Below are 19,662 nucleotides of genomic sequence, written 5' to 3' on the forward strand. Positions count from 1 at the left end.
CAGATGTTAGGTAGTCAGACATGAGCGGGTCCACGCCCTATCCTGAACTGGGTCATCTTTCTCTCCTCCACCTGGACTCTGGTGATGAGAACATGCCAAAGACCTTCTTTCTTGTGGCCAAGGACCCCTGCTAGGTATCTAGGCATATCATGACCAGGCAAGAAAAAACCACCAGCACACATTGGCACACAAGCACCAAGACCTAAAAGGTGACTCAAAGTAACCTGGGCTTCATTGCGCTGTATTTGTAATAAATTAGCACTGCAGTTTTGGACCGCCCTCCCCGCCCGCCCCCCACAGGTTTCCCCAGGAAAGCACCTGCACACTAGGAGAAAAGTTATATAACCTAAAGCTAACTAACTTGTCAGTCAAATGACACTGGGAGGCACCGCCACTCTTAATATGCCCAGCCCTACCCCACGCGGGGCTGCTTCTGGTTTCCAGACAGTGAACTCATCCTTTCTTGAGAGGGTACTTTCCCTTTTCCTTAAAACTCTTGCTACTCAAAATGTGGAAACAACATAACTGTCCATAAATAGATGAAAGAATAAAGCAAGTGTGGTATATACGTACAACAGACTGCCATTCAACCTTTAAAAAGAAGAAAATTCTGCCGTACATGACAACATGGATGAACCTGAAGGCAATTATACTAAGTGAAATAAGCCAGCCATAGAAAGACAAATACATGATGCCACCTATATCAACTATGGAAAATAGCCAAATCCATAGAAATAAACAGAATTGTGGCTTTCAGAAGTTGAGGAAAGGGGTAAATGGAGTGTTGATAATCAACAGTTGAAAAATTTCAGTTAGGCAAGATGGATAATCTGTAGAGATCTGCTGAACAATATTGTGCCTATGAATCATGATATTGTATTTTACACTTAAAATTTTATTAAGTGTTCTTAAGTTCTTATGTTAAATGTTAAGTGTTCTAACCATAATAAGTAATAAAAAAAAAAAAAAAAAAACCATCTTGCTGGCACCTTGATCTAAAACTACTGGCCTCCAAAATTCTGAGAAAATGAATTTGGTGTTTAAGTCAAACAAGTAAATAAACAAACAAACCTTTTGTTACTTAAAACTCCTCTATGTCCCTGAACTGAATCCTTTCCCTTGAGAAAACAATAATCAAGAAAACCACCATTCCTCTGGTGACATATATAGAATTACCATTAAAGTACTTTTTAAAAAAATAGATGAAAAAATGGAAAGGTATAACCACAGGGGCAGTCTAGTGTATTACAAAAGAAAATAATAAAAATTAAGATGGAAAAAAGTAACGATGAGAACTGGAGAAATTGTGATAATTGTGACAGATACAAATTTGCTAATAAAATATATAAAGATCAAATACAGATCCATAGAGAAAACAAACTCCTAAATAGGCAGAAAAAACACTGACCAGCCAGTATGTATAAGAGGGAATTAAGCATTTTAAAGGAAAATGTTTAGTTTCACTAATAACTAAGGAAATGTAAATTAGTCCACTTCCATACCATTTTGCCTATGTTAAATCCACAAACTCTTAAAACCCTGTTTTAGAAACACACACTTTGCAGCATTCTTGAGTTGCTATAGGTTAATACAGTCTTTCTGGAGGACAGTCTGACAGTTTATAAAACAAGACATTAAAATAGCCATACCCTTCGACCAAATTATTCTACTTGTGAAAATTTCCCCTATGGAAATACTTCAAGAGTCAAAAAAACCCCAAAAACACCCAAACAAAATGTTTGCCTAGGGCAAGAATCTGAGAGAAGACAGAGAAGCAGACCCCCTAGTGGGAAGAATATGAATTACCTGGAACCTTTTTTGCAGCCAACACCTGTTCTCTCTTTTCCCGAGTTTCTGATAACTTCCTCCCACACTTTTGCCTATATTATCCTGGTTAGGAATTCCACTCTACCTTTCCACCTTTAACTATTTTTATTTTTTAATTTTATAAATGAAGGGTAAATTATTAACACTTAGTTTAAAAGTGTTATTTTTTAAAGTGCTCAAATCAAAGATACATGATCACACTGTGAACACACCCATACAACCACCAGGTCAAGAAATAAAACATCATCAGCCCCAGCCCAGTCCTGACCTCTGCCTCCACCCTCCACACCATCATCCTGACATCCAACACTATAAAATGACTTGCCTCTTTGACTTATACAATTGTTATGACATAGTAGGCATTGTTTTATGTCCAATTTCTTTCAATATTACATTTGTAAAATTCACCTACGCTGTTGCTATGTGGCTGCACTTTGTTTGCTTTTGTTTGTTTTGCTGTTAGATATTCCACTGCATTAATATACTACAGTTTTTTTCTTTTTATCTAGCCTATTGTTTGTTTATGGACATTTGAATTGTTTCCACTTCTTGGCTATTACCAGTTATGCTGTTCAGTTCAGTTCAGTCGCTCAGTCATGTCCGACTCTTTGCAACTCCATGGATGGCAGCACACCAGTCTTCCCTGTCCATCACCAACTCCCAGAGCTTGCTCAAACTCATGTCCATTAAGTCAGTGATGTCATCCAACCATCTCATCCTCTGTCATCCCCTTCTCCCACCTCCAATCTTTCCCAGCATCAGGATCTTTTCAAATGAGTCAGTTCTTCACATCAGGTGGTCAAAGTATTGGAGTTTCAGCTTTAGCATCAGTCCTTCCAATGAATATTCAGGACTGATCTCCTTTAGAATGGACTGGTTAGATCTCCTTGCAGTCCAAGGGACTCTCAAGAGTCTTCTCCAACACCACAGTTCAAAAGCATCAATTCTTTGGTGCTCAGCTTTCTTTATAGTCCAACTCTCACATCTATACATGACTAGTGGAAAAACCATAGCTTTGACTAAACAGACCTTTGTTGGCAAAGTAATGTCTCTGCTTTTTAATATCCTGTCTAGGTTGGTCATAGCTTTTCTTCCAAGGAGCAAGCGTCTTTTAATTTCATGGCTGCAGTCACCAACTGCAGTGATTTTGGACATCCCCCAAAATAAAGTCTCTGTTTCCATTGTTTCCCCATCTATTTCCCATTAAGTGATGGGACCAGATGCCATGATCTTCGTTTTTGCATGTTGAGCTTTAAGCCAACTTTTTCACTCTCCTCTTTCACTTTCATCAAGAGGCTCTTTAGCTCTTCTTCACTTTCTGCCATAAGGGTGGTGTCATCTGTATATCTGAGGTTATTGATATTTCTCCCTGCAATCTTGATTCCAGCTTTGCTTCATTCATGCTGTTAAGAATGTGTATGCATCTTAGGGTACATGGGCATATATTTTTGTTGTATATACCAAAGAGTCAGGTTGCTATGTTACAGATTAAGCCATTTGTTCAACTTTTTTTTAGATAACACAGAACAACTCCCTGCAGCAGTGTATTTGAATACCCATAACCCCACATTTTTGCCAACTTGGCACTGACAGTCTTTTATTGTTAATTTTAACCATTCTGGAGGGTAAATGGTGACACTTAACTGTGGTTTCAATTTGCAGTTCCCTGTGGTTTTTCCAGTAGTAATGTATGGATGTGAGAGTTGGACTGTGAAGAAAGCTGAATGCCAAAGAATTGATGCTTTTGAACTGTGGTGTTGGAGAAGACTCTTGAGAGTCCCTTGGACTGCAAGGAGATCCAACCAGTCCATTCTAAGGGAGATAAGTCCTGGGTGTTCTTTGGAAGGAACGATGCTAAAGCTGAAACTCCAATACTTTGGCCACCTCATGCGAAGAGTTGACTCATTGGAAAAGTCTCTGATGCTGGGAGGGATTGGGGGCAGGAGGAGAAGGGGACGACAGAGGATGAGATGGCTGGATGGCATCACCGACTCGATGGACGTGAGTTTGAGTGAACTGCGGGAGTTGGTGATGGACAGGGAGGCCTGGAGTGCTGCAATTCATGGGGTCGCAAAGAGTCGCACACGACTGAGCGACTGAACCGAACTGAACCGAACTGATGCAACTTAAAGTCAAAGTCCTCCCCCTGGTGGATAAAATCTGAATTACTTGGAAGGTTGTTTTTTTGTTGTTTTTGTTGGTTTTTTGGTCTGAGGCCCTCCGTGTCACGTCTCTTCCTCCCCCAGGAGTCTCCAAGAATGAAAAGTCGACCATCTTTCATAAGTTCATCATGCATTGGATATCCTCTTTTATGAAGTACCCCTTTATGTCTCATGCATTTTTCTGAGCTCATTTTTCTATTGAGGTTTTTTATATTAACTTGTTATCTGAATATGTTGATGCACACTCACTTTCCATTTTAAGCTTTTAAATCAACTCATATTCAACACAACATTGTAAATCAACTGTACTTCACTTAAAAATCAACTCGTTTTCACCTACGCAAGAGGCTCAATGCAAGTTCAACTTTGTCATACTTAGGTGTATATTACCAGTAGATGGCGCCATAATCTTGCTCCTGTGCCTTTCCACTGGCTGTGCCTGAATTTCAGCTCAATTTCCGCAAATATTTCAAGTAAGCAATGTTAAACAATGAGAAATCAAAACTTTAAGCCATCATACAGCTAGATGGAATACAGCTAGAACTGCTTTTTTTTTTTTTTTTTTTTGGAGGGAGGGCGGAAAACAACACATTACTGTTTTTTGTCCCAAATAAAGGTATAAAAAGGTCTTTACCCCAAGGCAGGAAACACAGGTGAGGCTGTCCTGAGGTGGGCAAATCCATGGAAACACCCTCTTGGAGTAACCTGCAATCCAAAGAAAATGCGTAATTACCTCACCTAGCATTCAGACATTGTTTCACTATTTACAAAAGGCAAGTACACCCTGGTACAAGATCTGAAAGCAGAGAGAAACAGGGGTTTGGTCTCTGTTCCTGCCTCCCTCTGCCCTTCCTTCTGCCTCCACTCAGGGTGCAGCCTTCCCTGAGCTGCACCCCTACTTAGAGTTGGACAGACCTTTCCATCCTCCTGCCTCCTCCCCAGCCCCACTCCCCACTGAACAAAGGAATGAATGAATGTGTAAGTGACGAAGTCCTGGCCTTCCTGTGCTTAAATATCAGAGCACACAAACCCCACGCTCATAGGAAGACCCCATGAGAGAATGTGGAAATGCTCCAAATAGAGGTGCAGTTCTGAAAGTGAGCTTGAGGGGGCAGGTGCGATGGGTTGGCTTGTGATGGGATGTGATTATGAGCGAGAAGACACCTTTAGTTATTAATACTTATGCAAAGCCATAAACCAGGGCCCAAGGCACATATAGGATGTGGTGACAAAGGGACCCCTTTTATCTAACCTTCACAATGGTCATCAAGTCAGAGATTCAGCTATTTCCTGGAGTAGCCAAGACAAGCTTTCTACTATGTTAGGTCACCACCTCTGAGTCCCCAAGATCTAGTGCAAAGACTGGCACATTTAGAACAGGTCAAATTAGCTCACTGGTGCTTTTCATTCTCGATGTTCAGAAATGCCCACAGGTTGAGCTGCATGCCTGAAGTCATCTCCATCCCACATCCGTTCAGACCTAGCATGACCTGCTTTGCAGCCCACTGGTATAAACAGAAGCTTAGAAAGAGAGGCTTTGTCCTCTTCTGGTTTTTCATTGTGGGTAATTGGGCAAGCCTGCTTTCTGAGCAGTTATTTCACACTTTTTAGGGTAGAGGAAATTGCACCACTCAGACTTCCTCATTCTGGAGGCTACTCTGGTAGGTGTCCAGAGGCTGGGGCTTGGGTGGGCGCAGAGCCCACAGGCCCAGGCCAGAAAAGTCCATATCTACAGGTGGGAGGAGTGCCCAGGGCCCAGCTTTGCTCCGCCTGGGCTGTGGGGGCTTGCTACCTGTCACCTGCCACCCACACAGCCTGGGCAGGGAGAGGCTGCAGGTGAGAACGCACTGCAGTTTGGGGCTTGGAGTCTCCACTTCTCCTCCTGGCCCATATGGCACCCAGTGGTGGGCTGAAGCCAGTCTGTACTGCTTGCAAGATCTAATTGTTAACTTTTAAGGAATTCTGCAAAGCTGTTGTTTTGGTTTTTGCAAAGCAATTGTTAAACAGCCATCATATTAACAATTATAAAATCTTATAAGACAATGTTACATTTTTAAAAAGCAACAAATACTCAAAACTTCCCATTTGACTACATTTTGTAATTATATTTGCTTTTGAGGCTGTCTACACCTGTTGTGTCTGCTTGCTAGAAACATTATGTAAAAGTGCATTGCTTCCCATCTGTCCCCAGTTCTGCATTCAGTAATATCTTGTTGGTAGCTTGAAATTGATGGTGATGGGAATATTTACACCATGGGAATCAAGAAATGCAACCAATCACCGCTTTCTGCCCCAAGTGCCACTTATTCGTCGACAGGTGCACCATTGCACCTGGCCCACATCTGGGGGACCTGGATGTGTAGTGGCTGGGAGGGCGGCCAGCCCTGTGTTTCCCCCCACTGCTGCCAGTGCTGGACCTTTGCTCAGGCAGATGAGGAGGGAAGAAAGGGGAGGACGTGGAGAAAAGCTGGGAAACACCCTTGGTTCCCCCCAGGACATTGCAGCAGGGAGCCTGGCTCACTAGGGAGGGGGCAGAACTATTTGGAAAAGCCAGGAGCACGAAAAAGGTGACAAGCAGAAATGAAATCAGTTGAGTGACTGAGTGGAGGAAAGTATAATGTCCAGAAGGCAGGTCTTGTGAAGACAGAAGGCAATCACAGAATGTGGCACTGTGACCACAAAAGGAAGATGAGCCAAGAACACACAGAAGTTGAGGAGTTGGGCTTCACCAGAGGCTCTGCAGTGCCGGTTCCTGACAGGGCTGTTATGATGGGCTCATAATGAAGAGCCTGGAGGAAACAGAGAGGAAGTCACCAGCTCACAGTCCTGAGGCAGGAGCTCCTGGTGTTTCTCCATCCCGCCCTGACTCCCTGACTCACTCCTCCGCTCCTACTCAAAAGTTCTCCTCTCCAGGGAATTCCAGACACTTCCCCACATTCTGCCATACACTCACCCTGAAAGCTTCCTGAATCTTCTATTGCTGGAGACACCCCAGTCTTGAGCTGGATGTCCCATAGACACCCAAATGCCTCACCTAGTCCTCCAAACCTGCTGCTTCTCACCTCAGCCTCGCATCTCAGAGATTCCAAACCTGGAAGGCCTCATCAGTCCAGCAACTGTCACAGCTCTGAGGAGCCCGCTCTATCTCCCCACCCCCCTCCTCCTCCTCCATCCCACCTCTCAGAGCTCTGACACTGCTTCCCAAATGTAAATGACCTTTTCCTTCATGTTTCCCATGTTTTGAAAGTTGCCTATGACATCACATGCATTAAACATCACCACCTACCCTTAAAGTTGCATTTGCAACTTCCAATCAGAATTTCACCCATTAAACCCACAGAGCCTTTACCATGTGCCATGTGTGCTGGGCACAGGGATGTGAGGCAAACAGGCCTGGCCCTGGCCCTCCAGGGCTCATGGCCTACTGAGGGAGATCACACAAACAGATACTAAATCAAACAGTGCTCCTAGTTAAGGACAAAGTGTCTGCCACCTGGCTGGACTCTGTCTCCAGCCATTCCCCAGATCAAAGCCAAAAAGGGATACCTGGAACACAAAGCTGACCGAGTCATTCCCTTATTTAAAACTTTCATTGTTGTTCAGTATTTAAACCTTTAGTGGCTTCCTACTGCCCTAAGGATAACATTTACACTCCAGTTAGCTTGGCTTCCCAGCCCTTTCTGACCAAACCCACATTAACAGGAGAATTCTCATTTACTTGGTCAATTAACACCAATCTAACTGAATACTTACTGTGTGCCAGTCATTGTACTGAAAACCAGGATCCTGAGGAACCATAAAATGTATACCATTTCCTCTCCTGGAGCTTGTAACCTACCAGGGCAGATACTGACAGATGCTTGTACAAATGATTATCAGTGTGATGAGTTCAGAAAAAGGAACATTTCCTCCTCAGTTCCCTGCTTGGCCACGACTCCTGGTGGTGCCCATCTGTTGGTCCTGCCTAGGTTGGCCCCTCTCCTGAGATGCCCTCTCTCCTTCATTGGCCAGATCTCTGTTAAGCCCCAGGTCTCAGGTCAAGGTTTCCTCCCAAGAGTCTTTCCTGAACCCTCCTTGTGGTCCTGTGGTGGCCCTCAGCCCTGTGAGGATGCTGAGTACAGGGCTGTCTCCCCAGGCCCAACACAGAGCTCCTGAGAATGACAGCTAGGTCTTCTTGATCCACATCTGGGAACATGTGCATTTTTAATTTAAAAATTATTTACATCGATTTCACATATTTATGAAAGCTGGAGCTGACTGCTAATAAAGGAAACAGAAATTATTTTTAAAACAAGGATGCTTTTGCAGACCAGAGCTTTCAGGTAACTGAGTGAGTAAGGAGGGCCTAGAGGAGCTATCCCACGTTGAAGGTCAGGAAGGGCTGCAGTGAGGAGATACCCCTCATCCAAGGTAAGGAGCAGTAGCTGTGCTTTGCTGGAGCAGCCGTGAAGAGATACCCCATGCCCAAGGTAAGAGAAACCCAAGTAAGATGGTAGGTGTTGCAAGAGAGCATCAGAGGGCAGACACACTGAAACCATACTCACAAAAAACTAGTCAATCTAATCACACTAGGACCACAGCCTTGTCTAACTCAATGAAACTAAGCCATGCCCGTGGGGCAACCCAAGGTGGGCAGGTCATGGTGGAGAGATCTGACAGAATGTGGTCCACTGGAAAAGGGAATGGCAAACCACTTCAGTATTCTTGCCTTGAGAACCCCATGAACAGAAAGAAAAGGCAAAATGATAGGATACTGAAAGAGGAACTCCCCAGGTCAGTAGGTGCCCAATATGCTCTGGAGATCAGTGGAGAAATACTCCAGAAAGAATGAAGGGATGGAGCCAAAGCAAAAAGAATACCCAGCTGTGGATGCGACTGGTGATAGAAGAAGGTCTGATGCTGTAAAGAGCAATATTGCATAGGAACCTGGAACGTCAGGTCCATGAATCAAGGCAAGTTGGAAGTGGTCAAACGAGATGGCAAGAGTGAATGTCGACATTCTAGGAATCAGTGAACTAAAATGGACTGGAATGGGTGAACTTAACTCAGATGACCATTATATCTACTAATGCGGGCAGGAATCCCTTAGAAGAAATGGAGTAGCCATCATGGTCAACAAAAGAGTCCGAAATGCAGTACTTGGATGCAATCTCAAAAACGACAGAATGATCTCTGTTAGTTTCCAAGGCAAACCATTCGATATCACAGTAATCCAAGTCTATGCCCCAACCAGTAATGCTGAAGAAGCCAAAGTTGAACGGTTCTTTGAAGACCTACAAGATCTTTTAGAACTAACATCCAAAAAAGATGTCGTTTTCATTATAGGGGACTGGAATGCAAAAGTAGGAAGTCAAGAAACACCTGAAGTAACAGGCAAATTTGGCCTTGGAATACAGAATGAAGAAGGGCAAAGACTAATAGAGTTTTGCCGAGAAAATGCACTGGTCATAAAAAACACCCTCTTCCAACAACACAAGAGAAGACTCTATACATGGACATCACCAGATGGTCAACACTGAAATCAGATTGATTATATTCTTTGCAGCCAAAGATGGAGAAGCTCTATACAGTCAGCAAAACAAGACCAGGAGCTGACTGTGGCTCAGATCATGAACTCCTTATTGCCAAATTCAGACTTAAATTGAAGAAAGTGGGGAAAACCACTAGACCATTCAGGTACGACCTAAATCAAATCCCTTATGACTATACAGTGGAAGTGAGAAACAGATTTAAGGGCCTAGATCTGATAGATAGAGTGCCTGATGAACTATGGACGGAGGTTCGTGACATTGTACAGGAGACAGAGATCAAGACCATCCCCAGAGAAAAGAAATGCAAAAAAGCAAAATGGCTGTCTGGGGACGCCTTACAAATAGCTGTGAAAAGAAGAGAAGCGAAAAGCAAAGGAGAAAAGCAAAGATATAAGCATCTGAATGCAGAGTTCCAAAGAATAGCAAGAAGAGATAAGAAAGCCTTCCTCAGCCATCAATGCAAAGAAATAGAGGAAAACAACAGAATGGGAAAGACTAGAGATCTCTTTAAGAAAATTAGAGATACCAAAGGAACATTTCATGCAAAGATGGGCTTGATAAAGGACAGAAATGGTATGGACCTAATAGAAGCAGAAGATATCAAGAAGAGATGGCAAGAATACACAGAAGAACTGTACAAAAAAGATCTTCATGACCCAGATAATCACGATAGTGTGATCACTGACCTAGAGCCAGACATCCTGGAATGTGAAGTCAAGTGGGCCTTAGAAAGCATCACTATGAACAAAGCTAGCGGAGGTGATGGCATTCCAGTGGAGCTATTCCAAATCCTGAAAGATGATGCTGTGAAAATGCTGCACTCAATAGGCCAGCAAATTTGGAAAACTCAGCAGTGGCCACAGGACTGGAAAAGGTCAGTTTTCATTCAATCCCAAAGAAAGGCAGTGCCAAAGAATGCTCAAACTACCGCACAATTGCACTCATCTCACATGCTAGTAAAGTAATGCTCAAAATTCTCCAAGCCAGGCTTCAGCAATGTGAACCATGAACTTCCTGATGTTCAAACTGGTTTTAGAAAAGGCAGAGGAACCAGAGATCAAATTGCCAACATCTGCTGGATCATGGAAAAAGCAAGAGAGTTCCAGAAACACATCTATTTCTGCTTTGTTGACTATGCCAAAGCCTTTGACTGTGTGGATCACAATCAACTGTGGAAAATTCTGAAAGAGATGGGAATACCAGACCACTTGATCTGCCTCTTGAGAAATTTGTATGCAGGTCAGGAAGCAACAGTTAGAACTGGACATGGAACAACAGACTGGTTCCAAATGGGAAAAGGAGTACGTCAAGGCTGCATGTTGTCACCCTGCTTATTTAACTTATATGCAGAGTACATCATGAGAAACGCTGGACTGGAAGAAACACAAGCTGGAATCAAGATTGCTGGGAGAAATATCAATAACCTCAGATATGCAGATGACACCACCCTTATGGCAGAAAGTGAAGAGGAACTAAAAAGCCTCTTGATGAAAGAGGAGAGTGAAAGAGTTGGCTTAAAGCTCAACATTCAGAAAACAAAGATCATGGCATCCGGTCCCATCACTTCATGGGAAATAGATGGGGAAACAGTGGAAACAGTGTCAGACTTCATTTTTGTGGGCTCCAAAATCACTGCAGATGGTGCCTGCAGCCATGAAATTAAGATGCTTACTCCTTGGAAGAAAAGTTATGACCAACCTAGATAGCATATTCAAAAGCAGAGACATTACTTTGCCAACAAAGGTTTGTCTAGTCAAGGCTATGGTTTTTCCTGTGGTCATGTATGTATGTGAGAGTTGGACTGTGAAGAAGGCTGAGCACCGAAGAATTGATGCTTTTGAACTGTGGTGTTGGAGAAGACTCTTGAGAGTCCCTTGGACTGCAAGGAGATCCAAGGAGTCCATTCTGAAGGAGATCAGCCCTGGCATTTCTTTGGAAGGAATGATGCTAAAGCTGAAACTCCAGTACTTTGGCCACCTCATGCGAAGAGCTGACTCATTGGAAAAGACTCTGATGCTGGGAGGGGTTGAGGGCAGGAGGAGAAGGGGATGACAGAGGATGAGATGGCTGGATGGCATCGCTGACTCGATGGACGTGAGTCTGGGTGAACTCCGGGAGTTGGTGATGGACAGGGAGGCCTGGCGTGCTACGATTCATGGGGTCTCAAAGAGTCGGACACGACTGAGCGACTAAACTGAACTGAAGGAGGGGGGGGCGGCGGAAGAGGTGGGGCTGCCTGATGGGAGTGGCTGGGGGATGACGAGCGCCGGCGGTCTGGCTGGCTCTCGGGGTGTCTCCATCCTTTCTGCGGGCTCTCCGCCCAGAGGCCCCTGCTGACTTCCTGCCGTCACCCACCACCCTGCCTGCGGGGGCCCGGTGTCTGCCCCTGGACTTAGCTCCTGTGGGCTCCTCATTGCCCCGGGGAGGCGGGGCGGGGAGAAGGACCCCGGGAAAGGAGGGTGAACCCCTAGGGACGGGAGCAGCTGACCCCTCCTGCGTCCCAGAGCTGTTCCCGGCGCAGCCCGGCCGAGCCGGCTGGTCTCTCATCTGCCGGGTCTCATCTGCCGCTCGCACCTCCGAGGTCCCGCGTCAGCCTGGGCCCGGCTACGGGCAGGTCCCGGAGCAACCGAGGTCCGGCACGGAGGCGAGCCTTGGAAAGCCTCCCGTCCCCCTAGAAGAGGCTTTGTCCTGCCGGGAAGTCCCCCACCTCCGGCAGCCTGTGCGGAGTCCCACGCTCCTCCCTTGGAATCGGGGTTGGGAGATGGCGTGGCCCGCCTCCTTCACTTCAAAGCCGAGGAAGCTGCTGTCCTGAGAGGGAATTCAGCGCCCACGGTACCACAGCCGGCGAAGTAATCGTGCTTTACAACAAAAAAGGCAGTCTCCTGGGCCTCCCTCCGCCCCGGGGCCCTTGGCTAACCCCTACCCCCAGCCCACCTGTTTAGGGTAGGCTGCCCCAGATTTTCCAGTTGGTTTGAACCCCAAAGTCAAGCGTCCAGTGAATGAAACTCAACGGAAAATATGGCCACCCCCGCCTGCACCTTCCTCCACACCCATCTCATTCATCTGCCCCTCTGACAGCAGGAAGCGGGGACAAAGCTTGACCCAACCTGACAGGCTCTCCCGGGCGGGGACCAGGAGGAAAGGCTGCTCAGTGACTCCGGGCAGGGCTCACCCGGGGGAGGAGTGGCTGCCTTAATGCCTTAAGGAAGGAAACCAAACACAGGCGTGCCCTGTTTGCCTTCCCGGCCCACAGACATGACGGGGCCCTCTGTCCTTACAGGATAAAGCCCCAGCCTCTTCGCCCAGCCCCCAAGCCTTTCCCAGTTGGGCTTCAACCTGACTGCCCAGCCTCATCTCCCACCATGTGGACCCCATGCTCCTTCCTGCCTTGTGACACCATCCTCGAACATGGCGCGACACCCTCCAGGCCTCTCTGGCTTTGTCGGTGCCATTCCCTCTGCCTCCAACACCCTTCTCTGCTTCTCCACCTGACAAGCTCCTTCCCATTGTTATGACCCACCTCAGCCAATGCAGGAGACTGGGAGTTCCCTCCCTGGGTCAGGAGGATCCCCTGGAAGGGGAAATAGCGACCCACTCTCCTATTCTTGCTCGGAAATTGCCAGGGACAGAAGAGCCTGACGGACTACAGCCCATGGCGTCGTAAAGAGTCGACGGACTGAGCATGCACATGTACGGGCACGTGCGCTCTCACGTGCGCACCGCGGAGCAACTCAGCCTCTGCGCTACCACTGAGTCTGCGCTCCAGAGCCCAAGAGCTGCTACTATTGAGCCCATGAGTTAGGACCCCTGAAGCCCAAGCACCTGGGGCTGGTGGCAGTGAGAAGCCCTTACACCACAACTGTGAGCTCCTGCTCGCAGCAACTAGAGAAAAACCCACACAGCAACCAAGACCCTGCACAGCCAAAACTAAATTAATAATAATAAAAAAAAAAAAACCTTGAAAAAAAAAAACCCTCAAAAGTCATCTCCCATTCTCTGTGTGAATACTTCCTTCCTCCTCTTCTCCTCCTCTACCTCCCCCTCCTCCTCACCCTCCTCTTGTTCCTCCTCCTGCACCTCGTCCTCGTCCTCTTGCCTGGGGTGCTTCTGTACTAACTTTATAGATGATAAAATGTGAGGTCATGAATCTGTGTCCCTGCCAGACTCAACTCCTCAGTGACAGCAATTGTGTCTTTATCTTCAAATACTTAGAGCCCAGCACATAGCGGAACTCAAAAAGGCTATAATTTGCTAAACAGAATCAGTATATGGACTCTGGATTTACTCCAGAGCTAAATTAGGAAACAAGTCTTAGCACTGCACAAGAATGACCTTCCAATTCCTTTATTTAACTCGTATTTATTGAGTATAGCGATGTGCAAAGCACAGTATAGACAAAGTATTGGGCACTCCAAGCTGGGCAGATGCAGGTTTCACATTTTTGAGGTACAGACAAGACAGAGTATGACTTATAAGGAAATAGGAGGGAGTGACCTGCGCTATTATAAGCAGATTGTCACATCTAATCCCACAAAGTAGACACTTACATTATTATTCTCATTTTAACAGATGAGGAGATTGAGGCTTCAAACTCCTAGAGAATTGTGAAGGCACAACTAGTAAGTAGTGGGGGCAGGATGTGAACCTAGGCTGCCCCCAGGCCTCACACACCCAAACACAGAGATTTGGTTTAAGGGTTTTATTTTCCCAAGTAGTGACCCTCAACACCTTGTGCACACAGCAAACACCTGGAGGACTTAAAAAAGCGCAGGTAACCACTTTGGTCCCGCCCCAGAGATTCTGATGTACCTGGTCTTGGGTGCAGCCGGGGCTGAGAACTCCGGCTCTAGATGGGGGAGTCTGGTGTCGGTGTGAAATGTGAGACCCGCCTGCAGCTGCGGTGCTCCCTGGTTGTGTCAGATTCCTGTCTGCGGAGACTCGGAGCTTTTCTGTCCTCTTGCGGGGTCGGGGGGCCAGTGTGGCCAGGGCTGGCGCTTCCTCCCTCACATTCTGTCTGTGTCTCACCAGCTATGACCTTCCTGTGGCCTTGGAGTTGCCAAAGACACCTTACTGGGGAAATTCCATGGCTTCCGTGTGAGGGGCCATGAGTTCTCCAGGATGCCAGCCAGCTTTCGGTATGAGTGAGCCAAGAGCCATGGGTCACAGTGAAGGTAGCTGATGTGAGCACCCTGGGTGGGCGGCTTGTGGGCGGCCGAACTGACACCAACAGAAGGGACTGGAAAAAAACACCACACACCTCACAGCTTCCCCAGAGGCAGGTTCTGTGGGACACAGGCAGCGAAGTGGAGAGAGGGCTCCTGACTCTACTGTCTGCCTGCTGTCCTCGGCAACTGCTGGACCCCAGGCATTAGCAGACCCTGAGGGACAGTAAGGATCTCCAGAACCAGTGGTGCCAAGAGCGTGGCTGCAGCCAGCAAGGCTGGCTTTCCCCTTTTCAGGCCCAGGCAGTGACTCAGGGACAAGGATGGAGAGCAGACAGTGACCTCAGCTCCCTTGCCCACTGGGCAGCATGACCTTGCCCCAGAGAGCTGTCCAGAGCACAGAGAGCCTGGGGCCGATGGGAGGGAGGTTGGCAGTATGGCCCGTGTGTTTGGAGTGGGCAGGACCCTCCCCTCACTGGCCAGGTTCTTCACAGAAGTGTTGTGAGCATCATGTCATTGAATCCTCACCACATCACTTGGGCCATTCTTTCCCAGCTTTTCAGATGCAGAGAGCTTGGGGCTCTCGGAACCTCTAGCACAGGTTGGTCTGTGTGTGGGGGTCCAGGGTGAGCAGACTTAATGGGCCATCCGTGAGATCTCCCCCATGTCCAACTTCCTATGCCTCTAATTCTAAATCTAGGTGGTTCATGGACTGTCTGACTATGCAAGGCTCCCACGTAGGACGGCGACATCTGTTTCTCTAACCGTGAGAGCTAGGATGTGCTCTTGATTACCCCCAACCATGACCAGGTATGAAACAGCTTCCTTCACAGGAAGAACAACAAGATAAGACACCAGAGCAGCCACAGCAGAGGGTGGGCCTTACCCCCAGCCTGTGCTTCTTTTCTTTTCTTTTCTTTTTTTGGCCCTGTGGCAAGTAGTATCTTTGTTCCCCAATCAGGGATTAAACTTGCACCCCCCACACTGGAAGTGTGGCATCTTAACCACTGGACCACCAGGGAAGTTCCACCTGTGCCCCTGTTATCTTTACCTTCATATAAGCCCTCTCACCGTATCACCTAGCACGGCACATGGCAGGTAGCAGATGCCCCTTAAGTGTTTTCTGGATGATTCAACCGTGATGAATCCTTTTGCAAAGACTCATGCCATAATTGAACTTTGGCATACATTTAAGTATTCATTTATCCAACAAATAGATATGACGAGTGCCCATGACACACCAGGCTTACACCAGTGACTTAGTGATCCAATGACAAGTGGAAAATAGGTCCCCATGGCTCTCCAGATTTGTGGGGGAAGAAATGAGTTTCCCCAATGCACATAAAATGAGTCTGTGAAAAAGTTATTAAAGGAAAGGGTCACAGGACTGTGGAAGTGTGGGCAAGAGGATCTGCCTGGGCCTCAGCAAAGGCTCCTTTGAGGAAGAGGTCTGCACATGGATCCAGGCACCCAACGACCCGTCCATCATGGACCATGTTCTGAGCATACTGAACAAGGTGCCACCACCCGCTGACTGTGTGGGTCATTTCCCCAAAGGTCCTTCAGAGTAATAGGAAACCCACATCTCCTGGCTCACCCAACAACACACTTAAGTTTTAGGTGTAAGTTTTCCAGTCAAGAGGAAAAAGAATTTTTTGTGTGTGCAAAGCAGCTGAAACTGAAACTGACCTCACCAAGGGCGCCCCAGTTTTGTTTTTGGTCAAGGGAATGAGCCAACTCTCCAGGAACCGCAGGGACACTCCCATATTGCCCAACCCTGCAGGGCAATGCAACCTACCCCCAATCCCCTGCCTCTGCCAGCACCTTCCCCTCCTCAGCGCCAGCTCCTCCATAGTCAGAGGTCTGCAGGGAACCACCCCAGATGGAACCTTCCCCAGGGTCTGCTCAGGGTGAGGTCAAGGGCAGGCCTGAAGGAGTGACCCTCAGATCAATTGGACGAGACACTGACCAAACAGTCTACAATCAGGAGATGCAGGGTGACTGAGGCTCTGCCTCTGAACTGCCTGCACCCTTTCCAGGCCCTGAGCTCATAGCAATAATCCTAGTGACTCTGGACACGTGCAGCTGCCCACACCCCAGCCCCTTCCTCACTTTCTGCTCAGGTCCCCCCTCTTTCTCCTGATTGACTTCTTTCCATCTGTACTCCTTCAATAACTTAGGGTGCAAGTGACACTATGATGTCCCTGACTTTCCTCCTGGCTGTCACTCTTGTCTCTTTAAGCTTCTGAGAGAGTCTGTCTGACACAATAAGCCATTTTCAAGCCAGGGCTTCACAGGACCACAGACATGGAGACAGAAAACCCTGCAGGTACTTCAAGATCTAATCTCAGCTCCTTCTCAACCTCTCTTCTTCCTGCTCATCAAACTGGTTTTCCTTTGGGATATACAGATGGCTACTGTACCATCACAAAGTCTTCCAGATGCTGTGGCTTAGAACATAACCTCTGGGCTCAATTTCCCAAGGTTTGTCTGCCAAAGAAAAACCCTTTCTCTCCCAACTTGCCACAAATATGTGCCTACTGGCTTTGGGGCAGGCTATGGTGTCAGCTATGGATTTCGAAGCCTCTATGTTTTTATTTGTTCTAGACCAGAGCTTCTCAAACTTAAGCCATGCAGGACCCTGAAGAGGCTGTGTACTGAACCCAGAATCCTGGGCCTCCCTGCCAGAGATGTAGATTCAGGAGGTATGGGTGTGGACCCAGGTGATGAGGCTGTGCTGGGTCTTCACTGCAATGTGCAGGCTTCTCTAGTTGTGGTGTGCAGGCTCAGAAGTTGTGGCTGGGGGAGGAGGAAGGACTTACTTGCCCCATTGCCTGGGAAATCTCATGGACAGAGAAGCCTGGCAGGCTACAGTCCATGGGGTAGCAAGAGAGTCAGACACGACAGAGCATAGCGCATAGCATAGTGTAGCACATGTGGGATCTTAGTTCCTTTCATGCATATTTAGTCACTCAGTCACGTCTGACTCTGGAACCCCATAGACTTTAGCCCACCAGGCTTCTCTATCCACAGGACTCTCCGAGAAAGAACACTGGAGAGGATTGCCACTTCTTCCTCCAGGAAACCGCCCTGACCCAGGGATTGAACCTGTGTCTCCTGTATTACAGGCAAATTCTTTAACCGCTGAGCCACCGGAAGAAGCTTAGTTCCCTGACCAGGGATCAAACTTGAGTCAGGGAATGCATCAGGGAATTGGTGAGGAAGGCAGATTCGTAACCACTTGACTACCAGGGAAGTTCCAGAGGAGGACTGTTTTTGCATCTCAGTCCTTACCCTGAGGCAAAAGGTGCTCTGACTGAACACTGGAGGGAAGAAGGGCAATGAGGAAATAGTGCAGATATAAGATATCTCAGTGAAGACATTTCTAAATATTAACCCATTGCACTGGCTTACCCTTGAGATGAATTCCCTTTTGCAAAGCAATGTTCTGAGAAGTTAGGAAACCCACCCAGGTCACCCAGCTCTAGACTGGCAGAGCCTAGAGTCACATGCTGACCTGTCTGCTTGCTCCCTGCCCACTGTGCCCACCATGAAGCCAAATTCATGTCAGATTTGATTTTTACTGGTAGAATCACTGCCATCTGTCCTGACACATGTGGTCAGTAGTGTCATCTCTGCAAAGAAACAAAGATGTCAAAAAGGCATCTGCATCTAACCCCACGGACACCTTCTAGACCCACCACTCCTCAGGTTAGGGTGCTGGGGTCAGTGTGACTGAGCAGGCAGCCTGGACTGGGGGAGGCCTTAAAACCCCAAATACTTAGGTCCCACCTCAGAACCACTAAAGCAGAAGCTTTGCATTGGGAGCACAGCAATCCATGTTTTGGGCTTCCCAGTTGGCTCAGTGGTAAAGAACCAACCTGCCAATGCAGGAGACCCAGGTTCGATCTCTATGTCAGGAAGATACCCTGGAGAAGAAATAGTAACGCGCTCCAGTGTTCATGGCAGGAGAATCCCCATGGACAGAGGACCCTGGAAGGCTACAGTCCACGGGGTCGCAAAGCATCAGATATGACTTATTGACTAAAACAACAGCAACAATCCACGTTTTAACATGCTTTACACAAGAGTCTGGTGTTTGAGAACAGCTCCGGTTTGAAAACAGCTGTTTTTACTGAAAGTATGAGCCAGCTTCCCAGTGTGGTTTGGGAGGACTGGGTTTGGTGATACGGAAGGTTCCTTGCTCTCTGGGCAAGCTCTGACATACACCATAGAGGAGTTGGTGGAGAATACACTAATCCAGTTGTGAAGTCAACTGTGACTTCTCCTGCTTTGCCTGGTTACAGCCTTGTCCTGGAGAGGATTTATTTGCCCGGATAATCTAGTTGCTATAGTAACTCTTGTATTCTCCCTGGGCCCTTCCTCTGTGGGTGGTAATGTTTACATCATTTAGATATCAGGGCAACCCAGTGTCCAAACTCTGCTTCCAGGTCTATCCACACCGAGCCCAGGGAAGCCCGCTTGTATCACTGCAGGGACAGCCTGAACTACACCCGGGCCTGGCCCAGGTGGTCTTGTTGGTGTGTTTCTTACAATCTGCAATAACTTCCAATTTTCTGTTTTCAGAAAAGAAAACAACCAAAATGTAATAGTATGTGGGGGCTGGGGGCCGACTACTACATACGATAGAAAAAGTTATGCCAACCTCTGTTATTTCTTGAGGTGAGACAGCAAGTAAATATAGAGCAGATTTTTTAAAAACATAATTCACATACCATAAAACTCACCCTTTTAAAGTGTACAGTTTGGTGGGTTTTAAAGTAAATTGTGCCACAAGAGAACTTTCTGGGGTGATAGAAATGTTAAATAGCTTGCTTTGCCTGATGGAGTTCCTTTGTGGCTCAGCTGGTAAAGAATCTGCCTGCAGTGTGGGAGACCTGGGTTCAATCCCTGGGTTGGGAAGATCCCCTGGAGAAGGGAAAGGCTACCCACTCTAATATTCTGGCCTGGAGAATTCCA

General features: G+C 47.1%; 1 protein-coding gene and 1 long non-coding RNA gene across 3 annotated transcripts in view; one reads left to right on the forward strand and one right to left on the reverse strand.

Moving 5' to 3' along the window:
- Window positions 1-19,305, reverse strand: part of LOC133254705 (uncharacterized) — a 50,843-nt gene extending 31,538 nt beyond the window's left edge. For both annotated transcript variants that reach the window (XR_009738747.1, XR_009738748.1), the window contains exons 1-2: window positions 14,330-19,305; window positions 4,624-4,694 (exon numbers count right to left, since the gene is read on the reverse strand). This is a non-coding gene — a long non-coding RNA (uncharacterized LOC133254705). The remainder of the gene's footprint in view (window positions 1-4,623; window positions 4,695-14,329) is intronic.
- On the forward strand, window positions 9,320-14,334 carry LOC133254703 (uncharacterized). The gene is made up of 2 exons (XM_061428879.1): window positions 9,320-11,614; window positions 13,144-14,334. The coding sequence occupies exon 1, from the start codon at window positions 9,541-9,543 to the stop codon at window positions 10,483-10,485; it is 945 nt and encodes a 314-aa protein (XP_061284863.1). The 5' UTR covers window positions 9,320-9,540; the 3' UTR covers window positions 10,486-11,614; window positions 13,144-14,334.
- Window positions 19,306-19,662: the final 357 nt, after the last annotated feature.

Source organism: Bos javanicus, chromosome 10 (genome assembly GCF_032452875.1).
Source record: "Bos javanicus breed banteng chromosome 10, ARS-OSU_banteng_1.0, whole genome shotgun sequence".
In the NCBI taxonomy this organism is placed as follows: Eukaryota; Metazoa; Chordata; class Mammalia; order Artiodactyla; family Bovidae; genus Bos; species Bos javanicus.